Here is a 12,572-nt window from a genome sequence, read left to right on the forward strand (position 1 = left end):
ACCTGGGCACTGGGGAGAGGGGCTGCAGTTTCAAGCAGCGGAGGTCCCACTTCCTGTACTGCTGGGACCGGATCCATCGCTCGGTGTTTTTTACCATGTTCTGTTTTTAAACAAGAAAACAGCACACACCAGCTGCATCATAAATGCTGAACACGAATTTCAAACAATCTCACGAGTGTGTTGAAATAACTTTTACGGCCAAGCCTAGCAAAAAACAAACTTAAAAATCCTTCCATTTCATGGTTTTAGGATGAAAGAATAAACAAGCACTACGCTACTACTGTCCTATTGTTTGCCCACTTTTTTTCTGAAAGAGGCAAGACCATTAACATGTAAGTGGCAGAGAAAAGTCTCTAATTAGGCACTTTGAGATTTTATTCTGATAAAATGGAGAATTTATTTTATTCTCTCACTCCTTAAAAATAATGGAAGATATTAATTGTTCACTGACTGACTCATGCTGCTTCCACATAAAACAATAAACTTTTGGACCCTCTAACCCTCACGCCAGAAAAGTGTGCACAAACATAATTAATTTTCACTGTCTTACCGGAATAAGTAACATTAGTCCACTGATACAAGTGTGTCTGCCAAGCTTTACTGTAATCATCGAATTATGTTTGATTTTTAATTTTGATTTGACATGTTTGATTTTTAGTTTACCTTTCTCTAACTAAATGTAACAGGCATGGCTCACCCTAACTAACTGACTAAGAGTTGCTATTAAAATGGAAGGCAGGTAAGATGTTCAAGAGAGCAAAACAAAAATTAACATCGACACTGCAGAACCAATTTCTACAACTCCCAGAAAGAGCTACAAATTTACAATGTTTGATGTTACACTAACCTGCATTCGCATTGCTATTGCAAGAGAAGCAACAGTGTTTTCAGCAGCGTGGTTGTTTTGCTGACCGTAGTTTTGTTTCTCTGTAAAATAAAAGTATTGCACTAATAAACCACAAAGCTTTTGTGAGTGGGAGCATGTGTATTTGAAAGCTATGTCCAAACACAAAATTTCTGAATGTTGACTTGAAATTTAACAATATGACTGACAAAATTATAGGTGGCTTATTTAATACTTCAAATGAAATCACCCAGGAGAATGGATATAGCGTGAAAAGCAGAGAGCAACTGTATGCTCTGAAGTATATCATGCAAACACACACATGCATATGATGAAGCATACGCATACTGGAAAAAGAAAATTAGCAAACACAGAGATTAATTCCAGGATCCAAATAACTGCTTTTGGAGAACAACAACAAAACCACAAAAAACCCGAACAAAAAAACCCAAAAAACCAAACCACCAACACAAAGCCAGACAGATGCAAGGATTTGAAAAGCTACATATATTTTTTTAACTGAACACCTAAATGAGCATGGTAAAGATTGTTCTTTCCTACACACCCATCACAGCAAGAATGAATCACAGCAATGAAACAAATCACAATACTATGTAGGATTATTATCCAACAGGATTTATAACCTGGAATCAGAATATGCAAAAATTTTTGAGCAGCAAAAGTTATCTTCATCAATGTGACATTAAAAGTAGATATTCTAAAGAGTCTACATAATTTAGAGTGACTCCAACTTTAGAGACAGTTATAATTGTTTCTAGTGGCAATATATCATATAATAATCATACATTAGCTACCCTAACTAAACATATAGTCATTTTCCTGTAATCCTTCTTTTGGCTTATTCTTCTGTTGCTGCTTACTGACTTTTATCTAGACACAATTTCTCCAAGATTCACATCCTAGTCTCTCTGGGCATATCAAGGCCCCAGTCGCATTCTAAAGGGCGTAGACAAAACTGTAATAAAAAATAACAACTGCACGCTGACAGCTTTAACTTTTCGCCCACAGGGGAAGTGAAGTGCAAACCCTGACCTGGTCAAGCTCTCAACTCCACTCATCCCATCTGTACCGATCATAAAATGCTCACGTTGCCTTGCACAAGCCCCCCTCCTGACAAGGGTCCCTGGGCTGGCAGGGCGCAGAGACCTCAGGCTGGAGCCGGAGCAGCAGGCAGAGGTGTGCAGAGGAGTCGGCACAGCACCCCGCCACATGAGCCCAGCTCCAGCCCACTCTCTCATGCCCATCGTCGAGAGAGCGAGACCCTTTCCGCAGCCACCCCCAGCCTCATTCAGTATGTTTTGTCATCCTTTCCAAACTTTCTTGTCGCTAGACATCTGTACGTCAGTGACAAAGCTAACCAAGCAGAAGGTGACAGTCCTGACATTGAACTCTAATTAAGAGAGTGTCTGAAAGTGTCTTCTACTTGTATTAACACTTGCCATTTAAAAGGAAAAATAAAATTAAAAAAGTCTTCTGAAGATGCACAGTTTTAGACTCAGACAGGGGAGTTTTACTGGAAGTCTATCACAGTCATAAGCTGACTGTTGTTGCTTTGAGACCAGGCTGGGAGAGCTGCCAAAGAGACAAATGAAGTAGGAAGAATGAAGTTTAAAATCCCCTTTCAGACAGCTGTGCTTTACAGAAACATTTCAACTTTTTATGTTGTTTGGCTTAATGTGACTTCTTTATCAGGGCAGGGCTAGCATGTGGGTAAATACATATCAGAATTAGACATTTCCCTTCAATAAACTACTTCTCTCAGGCTGCCTATGCTACGCCCTCACCCTACAAATGACTAACCAGGCTTTTATAGGGGTGAAGATGAAGCTAGAGGTGAAAGTCACGCTCACGTTGAGCTAGCAAGACAATCACAGGATTGCAACAGCTCTCTCGGGATAAATTTTCCAGATGGGAGCCAGAATAGCACTCTCCGCTTTGGAGTTTGGCCAGAAGATCAGCTGAACTGCAGGCTTTGTGCTCCCTCCTCTGACTCACCCCAGTGAAGGTCCACCCGCCCGTCCACTTGTACCCCGTTGTGCGGGTGGGTGAGAGGTGCTGTCACGCACTACCCATCCGCTCAGGCAGCTTAGAGTAGAGAAGAGGTGGGGAAACGGTTGCATTTCCCACTAATGTGCTTAAACCATATGGGCTTCAGCTTTCAAGTGACACCAAAGAAGTTGGACATCAAATCCCGAATAATTTTGGCATCCTTAAGTTTTGTGCAGAAACTTGATTTTCATTTCTACACATCTGCATATAAAGCATTTTCCCGCAAGACACTACCAGCACCCACTTGATTCCAAAATTGTTAGTGCAGCAGAATAAGATGTTGCACTTCTACAAATTGTAGAATATTCTAAAATTGTGATCACCTAAAAATCTTTGATTGGATTAAAAACATACTTGAAAAAGAATTCTGTCACTTTGGAGCAAGCACTTTTAGCTCTACTCTCCCGGCTTACATCATTTACAGCTGCCCAACACAACTATGTCCCTGCAAATTTTGAGTGCTTTTAAAACACTCAAGTGTGTTAGCCTACATGGGTACCTATGAAAGATAGAAATCTAGCCATCATCCAGCAAGAATAAATGTCATTTCATGGCCATTGTTGCTTTCAGGCTTCATTTAGCGCCTGTGACGCCACAGACGTTAAGCTGGACATTTCCAAGGCAAGAAAAAACCCAGAACAATTTCCAAACACCTCAGCCAGATTGCACCACATACCAAAAGTGAAGAGTCAGTCCTAACACTCAGTTGTTTCTCCAAGATCACGATTGCTTCACAATGGGCTTTCAATAAATATCTTGCAATTAAACTAAGTGCATTCTTTCTGTCAAACAGACACCTGTGTTTCATGTACCTCTTTAATAAGTCTTGAGGCCAGCATTTTTTAAAGCTGCTAAAATGCATTTCCACTATTCTTTCGGAGTTTCTCCAAGATTCTGACAATCTCAAGAGCATAAGCATAAAGGCAGATGGACATTTGGTAAATAAGTTCTATTTAAATTATCTCACTAAAAATCTCACTCTGCCTTTCCAAAGAAATGCTGTACTTCACACAGCCCACTGCTACAACTTGAAAAATGAAAAGTAATCTATATGCTTATGCCAAATCTTACATTTCCTGCCTTAAGAATTAATGTTGGTGTGGTACATGAACACCACTCAAATGTTTTAATGCTGTTTTCCTAACAGCCCATTTTTAGGGAAGGGAAATATTATCTATAGTTGTATAGAGCAACTAAGGCATGACTCTTAAGATACTTAAGTCTCAAGACATGGCATGCAGTTATACTGCGTAACTTTAAAGTCTCTGAAGACCCAGACTCCCTCCGCAAATGGAAGGAGAGAATTAGGTATCTGAAAGTGGGGCTTGCACCAGGCAGCACGCAGAGCTGTGAGAGTTCTGCCATTAGTGATGCCCGCTCAGGCTACAAGGATTGTGTTACCCCCATCCTGCCTTCGTAGACCTGCACCTCTACCCTGAGTCCAACACCTAAGAGGTTTCTGCTTCGAAGGATTAAAATGAGGAGGGGCCATTCCTTTTCATTTATGTGTTTATAGGCGCTACTGCTGTATCACCATCCCTTCTCTTCTCTGCCCCTTTCCCTTTCTCCCCCATTCCTCCTTCATGTAAGCGTACGTTGTATTTGTAGGTTGGGTACCTGCTGAAGAGACTTACACTCCAAGCCCTGCACCACAGATACTTAAAAATTACATCCAACAATCCCTATGAAAAAGAAGTGGACACTAAAGATGCAAGGAATCTCCTAATCACTAGGCTAGGAAAAAGAAAACATGAATTATTTTTGGACAACTTGTGCAGCATCAGCATGGGATAATGCTTGGTACCCACCCCGAGATCCCCAATAGGATCAGAGCACTGTTCTGGAAGGTGGAAGATGAATGCCCAAATGCCTTCAGACAACTGAGTGAATAATAACCCAGACCTCCCACATCCATAGCGTGTTCAAGCCAAGAGGATATCATGAAAGGCAAGGAAAGGAATCTCTTGCTAAAGCCATGCTTTGCACGGGAACAGCAGCTGCTTTATTATGAGCCTGATCTTGCATTAGCTTTGTATCGAGTGTCTGCTTAATTTGTCCTTAGGGCATACACCTAGTTCAGGAAGCATACACTTAGTCTTCCTTGGCCTAATGCCCTTTTCCCCAGTTTTATATCAATAGATGTCAATATGCATACTTGTGATAGATTTAGAGAGACACATTAACCAACCACACTACCCATGTACTTCCTTATTTTCCTGTTCATTCACAACATAATACCATCTGGACCTGGAACAGTCAAATTCATATACATATGAAAAATCTAGAAAATACCTAGAGATCTTCAGAAGACTTTAAGGAATTTTACAGGAAATGCAATGCTAGCAGTAGAATAGAATAACTTCTGGTTATTCTAGATTTCTTAGTTCTATTCCTAATAAAATTCTGTAGCATTTTTCAACTGAGAAATTAATGAACATGTACCCCCTCCCCAACCAGTCAGGGGAGGAGGAGAGAGGGGAATCCAAACTCTTTTTGTAGGAGTAATTACTGCAGGAGACATTCTGCCTGTTCTTAGCTACATATGATGTCTGTACTCCTTCCTGCACCATTCTCTGCACACAGCTTCACAGCACTTTGCAGTTGGTATTTTCACCCCCTCTTCTCTTTCCCCATGTTCCAGGCTAGTACGCTGTACAAAACAGCACTAAATAATGGCTCATCTGATGGTCCAAAAGTCTTCCCTCTGAATTCTTTGAATCCATGGGATCATCACTTATTTAACACTCCTGGTAGGAAGAACCTGTTCCAGGCTTTCTCCCCTCACCTGACATCTTTTTCCTATTTACACGAGACATGTGAATACATCCCCTGTACACAAACACCCACTTTTAAAGGCCCTTTCCTGAAGATATAGCTTTTGACCACATTGCGTTGTCACCAACATGCCACACACTTATGTCAAAGACTCGCCGTACATCACTTTCAAGAACTGGTATCTTTTAACGCCTCTTACCTGACAGCAAGTCACGAGAACAACTGATAATGGTGGTTCCAGGCTTTATCCAGCTCACAGGAACATCATCGGGTTTTGTACTGCCAAATACCACCACATCTGCGTGATGAAGCTAGGGACAGCCCAAAACACCCCCCAGAAACAATACAAACATTTAATGTTAGAAATACATTCTTGAACATGCATCTGGTAATATTCAGACTTATACAGCAATAAGCTTTTGAGCAAAGTATTTGCAAACAGCAACAAAAAAAATAATCCAAATTGATGGCTTGAGTCTTACCCCACATGAAATTTAAGAACAATAGCATTTAAAATGAAGTCAGGTAAACAAACTGTGAAATCAGGCAAGTGGTGTCAGAGTAAGCACCAGTAATACTTAATGGGGATTACATACTTTCAAAGAAAAAGCCCTACCATTGTCCAAAGCCTCGTCCAACAAGATGACTTGGAGAGACTTAAGAAAGAGAAGGGTTGAAAGACAGTAAATAGGCAATTATAAAGAGTACAGTCAGATTATCTGACCGTAGAGAACCAGGCCAGCTGACAGGAATGCAAGATGACCTGATCTTTGAAGAATAATCACTGCCTTTGAAGAATAACAATTGAAGCATTTTTTTCCTTCTCAGTTCATGTTTGCTAATCAGTGCCTCTGATTTAGTTCAATCTGACAGATGTTGAAGCAAAAATGGTTACTACAAAAATTCTTATAATCAAAGACATAAGCATCTTCCTGTCCTCCCTCCTCTGAAACAGGGCCCTGTACCAATTATCAGAATCACCATGAGATCAGGGACAGCACCAAAGGCAGATGTATAACGATCCACTAAAAAAGCAAAATACAGGCACAGCACTGCCTCAAGCCTAAATGTAAAAATTATTTCAGTGATACAGTGATTTCGGGAATATTTTGAAAAATGCAAATTAATATCAAGTGTCAGAAACCTGGCGAGCCTCTCTATGAATTGATTTGTGACTGACAAGCGTTCCAGCTTCTTTTTTGGCCAAAAGTGCTCTGACGCAACCCTGCCCAACACTCCGGCCAAGAAAGAACAGCTACAAATCCTGTCAGGATAGCAGGTTTTTGGCACAGCTCAGCATCCAGGAGGAGAGAAGAGCATAAATGTGGCGGAAAAGGCAGAAAGCTAAAAAAGCTCCATCTTTCCCTCAGAGGACACATGGATAGCCTAACCCTCCTTAGAGAGCCACATGCGGAAACAAAGCCAAAAGCGTGGGAGAAGATTTATTTGCTTGACAAATGACTAATGCAATGAGCTGATTCAGGCCTCAGTCAGAAGTCCTAAAACACTCCTATGATTGCCTGCAAACGTACAGTCTCAGCAGTCATTCAGCCTTACCCAAATTGCTTACACTCCTGCGTCTGGTGTGAATATCAACTTACATGCCACTCCTAGAAGGCCACGTAAGTCTTAACGCTTGACCAGTGTCAGGTCAAATCATACTGAGGAATCTGCAAGCAAATTTGGATAAAAAGATGCTGCTGCAATGACTCGTGTACCAAGAATACTACGCTGAAGATGCACTCTCCCCTGCAAAAGGACGCAGACTCCACCGTAACGGTCAACATCATCAACACGGAGAAAAACAGTGATCATTCTCAGTCACATGAATTCAGCCTTTTTTGTAACAAAATAACGATTCACATTCTAGCAGATACCATTCATATACTGGAAGTCAGGTACATCATCCCATGTGAAGCCTCTGGGACAAGGACTAAGAGCTTTGCACACCACTTTGTATCATGAACCTATAAACCAGTTGAGAGCTGTATGCAAGAAGTAATAATTTTGACAAATATTCAGCCAACATACTTATGACAGAATTGATCCAATGTAACTATAACACCAGAAAACAATTGACCTGACCAAATATTCATCTCTATGACTACTGATCATAACGTTCAAAAATGTTAACAGCTGAACACAATAATTTTTGTGGCCAATTTTGTAGTTCGGACGGCTAATGTTGAACATACTCATAAATGCTTTGGAAAACCAGTTGAACCTTTCATCTCATTGCCCTGTCCCACCTCCTCCTTGAAGAATGTTCTATCATACATGGCAGTGAACAGTTGTCCTATGGGTTGAAGACACACTGATCTCTGAGCCTTCCCTGCCATGATTTCCTTTTCCTTATTTCACAAAGAAAGTAATTGTAAAGGAATTAAAAAAAAAAAAGGCACAGATAGAATTGTATCTCTCTTGCTATAAGCAAGTATTTTATGTGCAACTACTGAAAAAGTTCCTGGAGAGTCAATAAAGTATATATCACAATATAGAATTTTTTTTCTCCCCTGTATTTTAAAAAAATTATATCCAGAAACTTGTTTGATTGGGAGACTGAGTCCACTGAAAGCAAAATAGTTGTTTACAGAATTCTGGGTGTCCTTGGAGGACATTTATGTAACCTCCATCGGGGTGTTTTGGTTTCACGCACAGGAAGTCGTGCCCTGCTTTTTTTCCTCTCTTGCCATAACCTTCTCTTTTGACTGCCAGTTAAATCACTAACACAAGCAGCAAGCCTTGGGAGGCATGTGCAGGCTTATCTCCTACATCAGAAACAAATCACAGACGTTAAGGATGGAAAAGACCTACGAAATCATCACATCCAACCTCCCTAGCAAACACACCGCACAGTCCCCAGAGAGAGGATGTGCCTGACAGGAACCAGATGCTACAGGCAGCCATAGCCAGAAGGTCGAGGAGATGCCCACGAGGGGAACGTGCGGCCGCAGGGCAACTGGCTGCCCGGTGCTCCCTGGACAGCAAGGCTGCGTCTCACCAGGCAGGCTAGAGAAAGGAATGACAAGCATCATGCCAAGCCATCCTTAATTAACTAGGCAATAGACTGAAGACTAAGTAAGCTAATACTCAGTAGTATCCTGCTTTCTCACCGATAAATATTTTTTCAGTTGGGAAGAGCTGTGCCAATAAATAATCTGAAACCTTACCTTATAACAAAATACGACTCTCTCCACCAAGATTTAAGTAGAAGCAGATTAAGAAGCACCACCCATTCCCAAGACAGAACACCAAATGTTAAAACAACAATACAGACCTTCCAGCCAAGTATTTAACGGTACAAAGTAGCTGTATATTCTAGATAACTGAAGACCCATTTTGCCACAAAGACTGCATAAAAATTTAATTTCCCCATAATTAAAACTGACTGCTACAAAAGCCATTTTAAAATATGTTATCAAAGACAAAAATATTTGAAATTAATATTTGAAATGTAAACCTCCTCAGTTTCCTGGGTATGAAGTTAGGCCAGCTAAAATTTAAGAGATGGGATGAGGAATAGGAATCTGACTCAAAGTTGTTTCACAACTCTCCTTAAGAAAATAATCATTTTACACATCAGTTTATACATCAGGTTTCACTTCAATCACAGCAATTCTAATTCTTTCTGAAATCTTGAAACTTTTTTATGTCAAAGACTATTTTCAGGTATTTTTTCCACCCAGGCATGTTCTTCTTACACGGTCTCTTCCAGCTCCATCTCTACCCGAGGAAGTTCAAGGTTTGCAAATTATTGGCAACCCAGCGGGACAACTACGTGTGGTCTGCTCCGATCCCTCCCCACCAGCTGTGGTCCTCAGGGATGGGCTGCAGCGAGCAGCCACCAGCTCCCTGCTACTGTCTTCTTGCCCAGACACCCATAGCCCCTTCCCTACCACATCAGCCCAAATGCATTTGCCCTACACAGTGCACTTAAAAATTAGGTCCACATCTCTACTGCGGGCTCAAGCCTACCGCTATGATGTCTGCTTTAGCAACCGTTCCGTTAGCTCACAGACAGGGAGATAAATTTCAAATTGCAAGGAACAGAGATGATGCACATAAAAAGCTGAAGCAGAAATACTTTGTCTACACCATTGTCATTAGAAACTCTCAAGCAGCCTCCCTCTCCTCTTGTGGCATCTGTATACCCGGTCTCACGTTCTTTCATGCTCACTTACATGCTTACAGTACGAAATGTATTTTTCTGCCAGTACCAAGACTCTTAGTCTCATCAAGACAGCAAAAACAGGACAGTAAATGACTACGAGATCTCTAACAGCCTGAAGCTTAAGCATTGGCTCTAAGGAGAAGCAGGCTGTGGCCAAAAGAGGCCAAATTATCCAAGCTGAAAAGGAACTTCCCATTCATGCACTCCAGCTGAACCACTCTCCTTCTCAAACAGACTTTTACAAACAAGATTTCCATTCCTAATTATACCTAGGTACACAAATTTTCAGTTCTTTTACAATAAAATTGTAGGATAGCAGCTCTCTCAAAACAGGAATGATGTGGTTCACATACAGACTACATTTAAGAAGATGTGCTGAAATCTTGACTGACTGAATTTAGATGACTGAAACACAATTCCATTTTCTCATAGGTACTTAGTATCATCCATGTTTTGGCAAAAAAATAGCCTGTATTTTGCAATTTGAATTTATTTTATAACCTCCTTTCAAACTGGAAAGCCTAATTTGAACATAATAAAGGATTAAGCACATCAATTCCCGTTCTTCACTTGTAACGCTCAATTGACTTTTGGGTAGTCCCATTTTTAAATGACAAGAAGTGAGATGTTCCTGAAAGTATGTCACTAGGTCATTCTTCAGGCACTCTGCAGTGATTGTGCTTTGCAGAATTATCTACACAGAGCTTAACAGAATGATAACACCTTACCTATTTCCACCAAAATGCTCAAGTTTTTATCTCTTACTTCATAATTTATTTTACACCCAATATATCAACGCAAAAAGACCAGCATTTCTTCATGGCAGCTATGCACAGCTGTGCCAGAACCTTCTCAAATATACTGCTTTCTTTCATATGTGATTTTATTTGAAAACTCAGGAAGCTCAAGAGTGTCGAAGGACATGGCTCAGCTGTGCCATGATGATTATTTTTAATAACTAAAGTCAAGCAAACCTAAAATGGAATAAAAAGAAACATTAATAATCTGTTCACCTTAACAAAACATGAAGTGGGGAGGGAAAAGACCATGCAAAGTGTGTCCATTATTCATGCAGGTCAAAGCAAGGAAATTGAAATCTACCATTATTTATTTAATTCCGTTTTCCTGCCCTAGGACAGAAAACACTTGCTTTAAAGGAGCACACTAAGTCAGATGGCAGACGGTATTATGCTGTTTGTCAGCTGAGCTACCTCTACATTGTTAGACTTTTCCTAAGGTGGGCTAGAGCATACCTTCCTCTTGATCATTTTCACAATATTTTTGCAAAAGTGCATGATTTAAAGAAGCAATAACAAGTCCATAGCGACACAAAACTTGATCCAAAAAACCCTACAACCTTAGTGTTGTGTATCTCATTTAAATCGATAGAATTTCTAAAGAAAATGCTTGTTATTATGTTATCCTTTAAAAAGGACAACAAATCAGCAGAGCTAGTCAAAAGAAATGTAGCAGCCGCATAAGACAAGGCCTTACATCATCAAGTTTGGGCTTAGTGCTTCAGGGGCCTGGCCAGGGGATTAAAACAAATCAGATACACCTACTCTTAAGATCAATTTTTCCTTTCCTGGTATATATATATATTGCAAAACAAATGCATCCCAATGAGAAGTTCATACACTTCCTAAGTTCATCCCTCATTTCTTAAGTGAAGTTATTACGCTACCATAGGTTATACCTCCAAACAACAGCACACAGACTGCTATTGCAGACGTATCACATTCAGAGGAAGGAGAAAAAGTGTACAGCCATGTCTAAAGTTAGTGTATTCTGCAGTAAAAACAAAACATTAATTTTTCTAAGTCTTGGAAAAGCCTCGAAATCAACTAACACGCTTTCTTAGTCGAAATTCAAATAAAAAAAAAAATCAAGAGAAGAAACCTTGTGAGCCTTTCAACTGTTTTTACTTAATCAGCATTTCAAATGAGCAAGAAAAAATAAGTTCATATCATCAGCTATAATCATGTTATCTCACAACGTTGTACTTCAAATACAGGTTGCCACAAGACAGCAGTGCCACGCTCTCCAGTAGGAAATCCGTGTTCGGTTTCTGACTCTCCAGCGTCTGGGAATATGAAACAGGATAATTTTCCGTGCCTGCACTAGATTTTATCTCGGAGTTAGAGTTCACTATAACAGAGGCACATCCCGCCAGGGCCCGCCGCGCTCCGAGGGTTACCGGTGACACCCTGCTCCAGCCTGACAGACGAGGAGGAGGAAGGTAGGTTCCCCCGGAGCCCTGCTGATTAGTCCTCCAGGCAAAGCAGAAACTCCTTTCCCGCCAAAAGTTTAAATGGCCTTGGGAAGGCTGATGCACGAAGCCTCAAACTGCCTCCTGCTTCGGCCTCCTACTCTGTTTCCCGCCAGCGACCTGCTGCAAGAGGTAAGCTCGGGGAATGCCAAAGAGCAAGGCACGGCTCCGGGGAAGCACCTGGGCGGAAGGACAGAGGATCCCGCTCCAGCACAGCGACAGCACCGCGCAAGCAGCTCTGGCCGGCTCCACGCCTTTTGCTGTGAACCAGCGGAAACACCCCCGGCCACCCTGTCACCCGCCCCACGCAGCCTCCAGCGCAACCCCCGAGGAATAACCGAAGAACGAGGCGCGGCTTGTAGCAAGCTCCCAGCGCTCCCCTCTCCCAGCGAGGCACGCGTTTCCCAAGTGCCGCCAGGAGCCCAGCCAGGCCTGACAAAAAC

General features: G+C 41.4%; 1 protein-coding gene across 1 annotated transcript in view; it reads right to left on the minus strand.

Moving 5' to 3' along the window:
* Positions 1-6,000, minus strand: part of LOC104625038 (monofunctional C1-tetrahydrofolate synthase, mitochondrial-like) — a gene marked incomplete at both ends in the record, with an annotated part of 49,243 nt that extends 43,243 nt beyond the window's left edge. The window contains 3 exons of the mRNA XM_010292565.1: positions 3-100; positions 848-927; positions 5,889-6,000. Coding sequence (XP_010290867.1) covers positions 3-100; positions 848-927; positions 5,889-6,000 — 290 coding nt within the window. The remainder of the gene's footprint in view (positions 1-2; positions 101-847; positions 928-5,888) is intronic.
* Between the last annotated feature and the right edge of the window lie 6,572 nt (positions 6,001-12,572).

This window comes from Phaethon lepturus, unplaced genomic scaffold, assembly GCF_000687285.1.
Source record: "Phaethon lepturus isolate BGI_N335 unplaced genomic scaffold, ASM68728v1 scaffold6638, whole genome shotgun sequence".
In the NCBI taxonomy this organism is placed as follows: Eukaryota; Metazoa; Chordata; class Aves; order Phaethontiformes; family Phaethontidae; genus Phaethon; species Phaethon lepturus.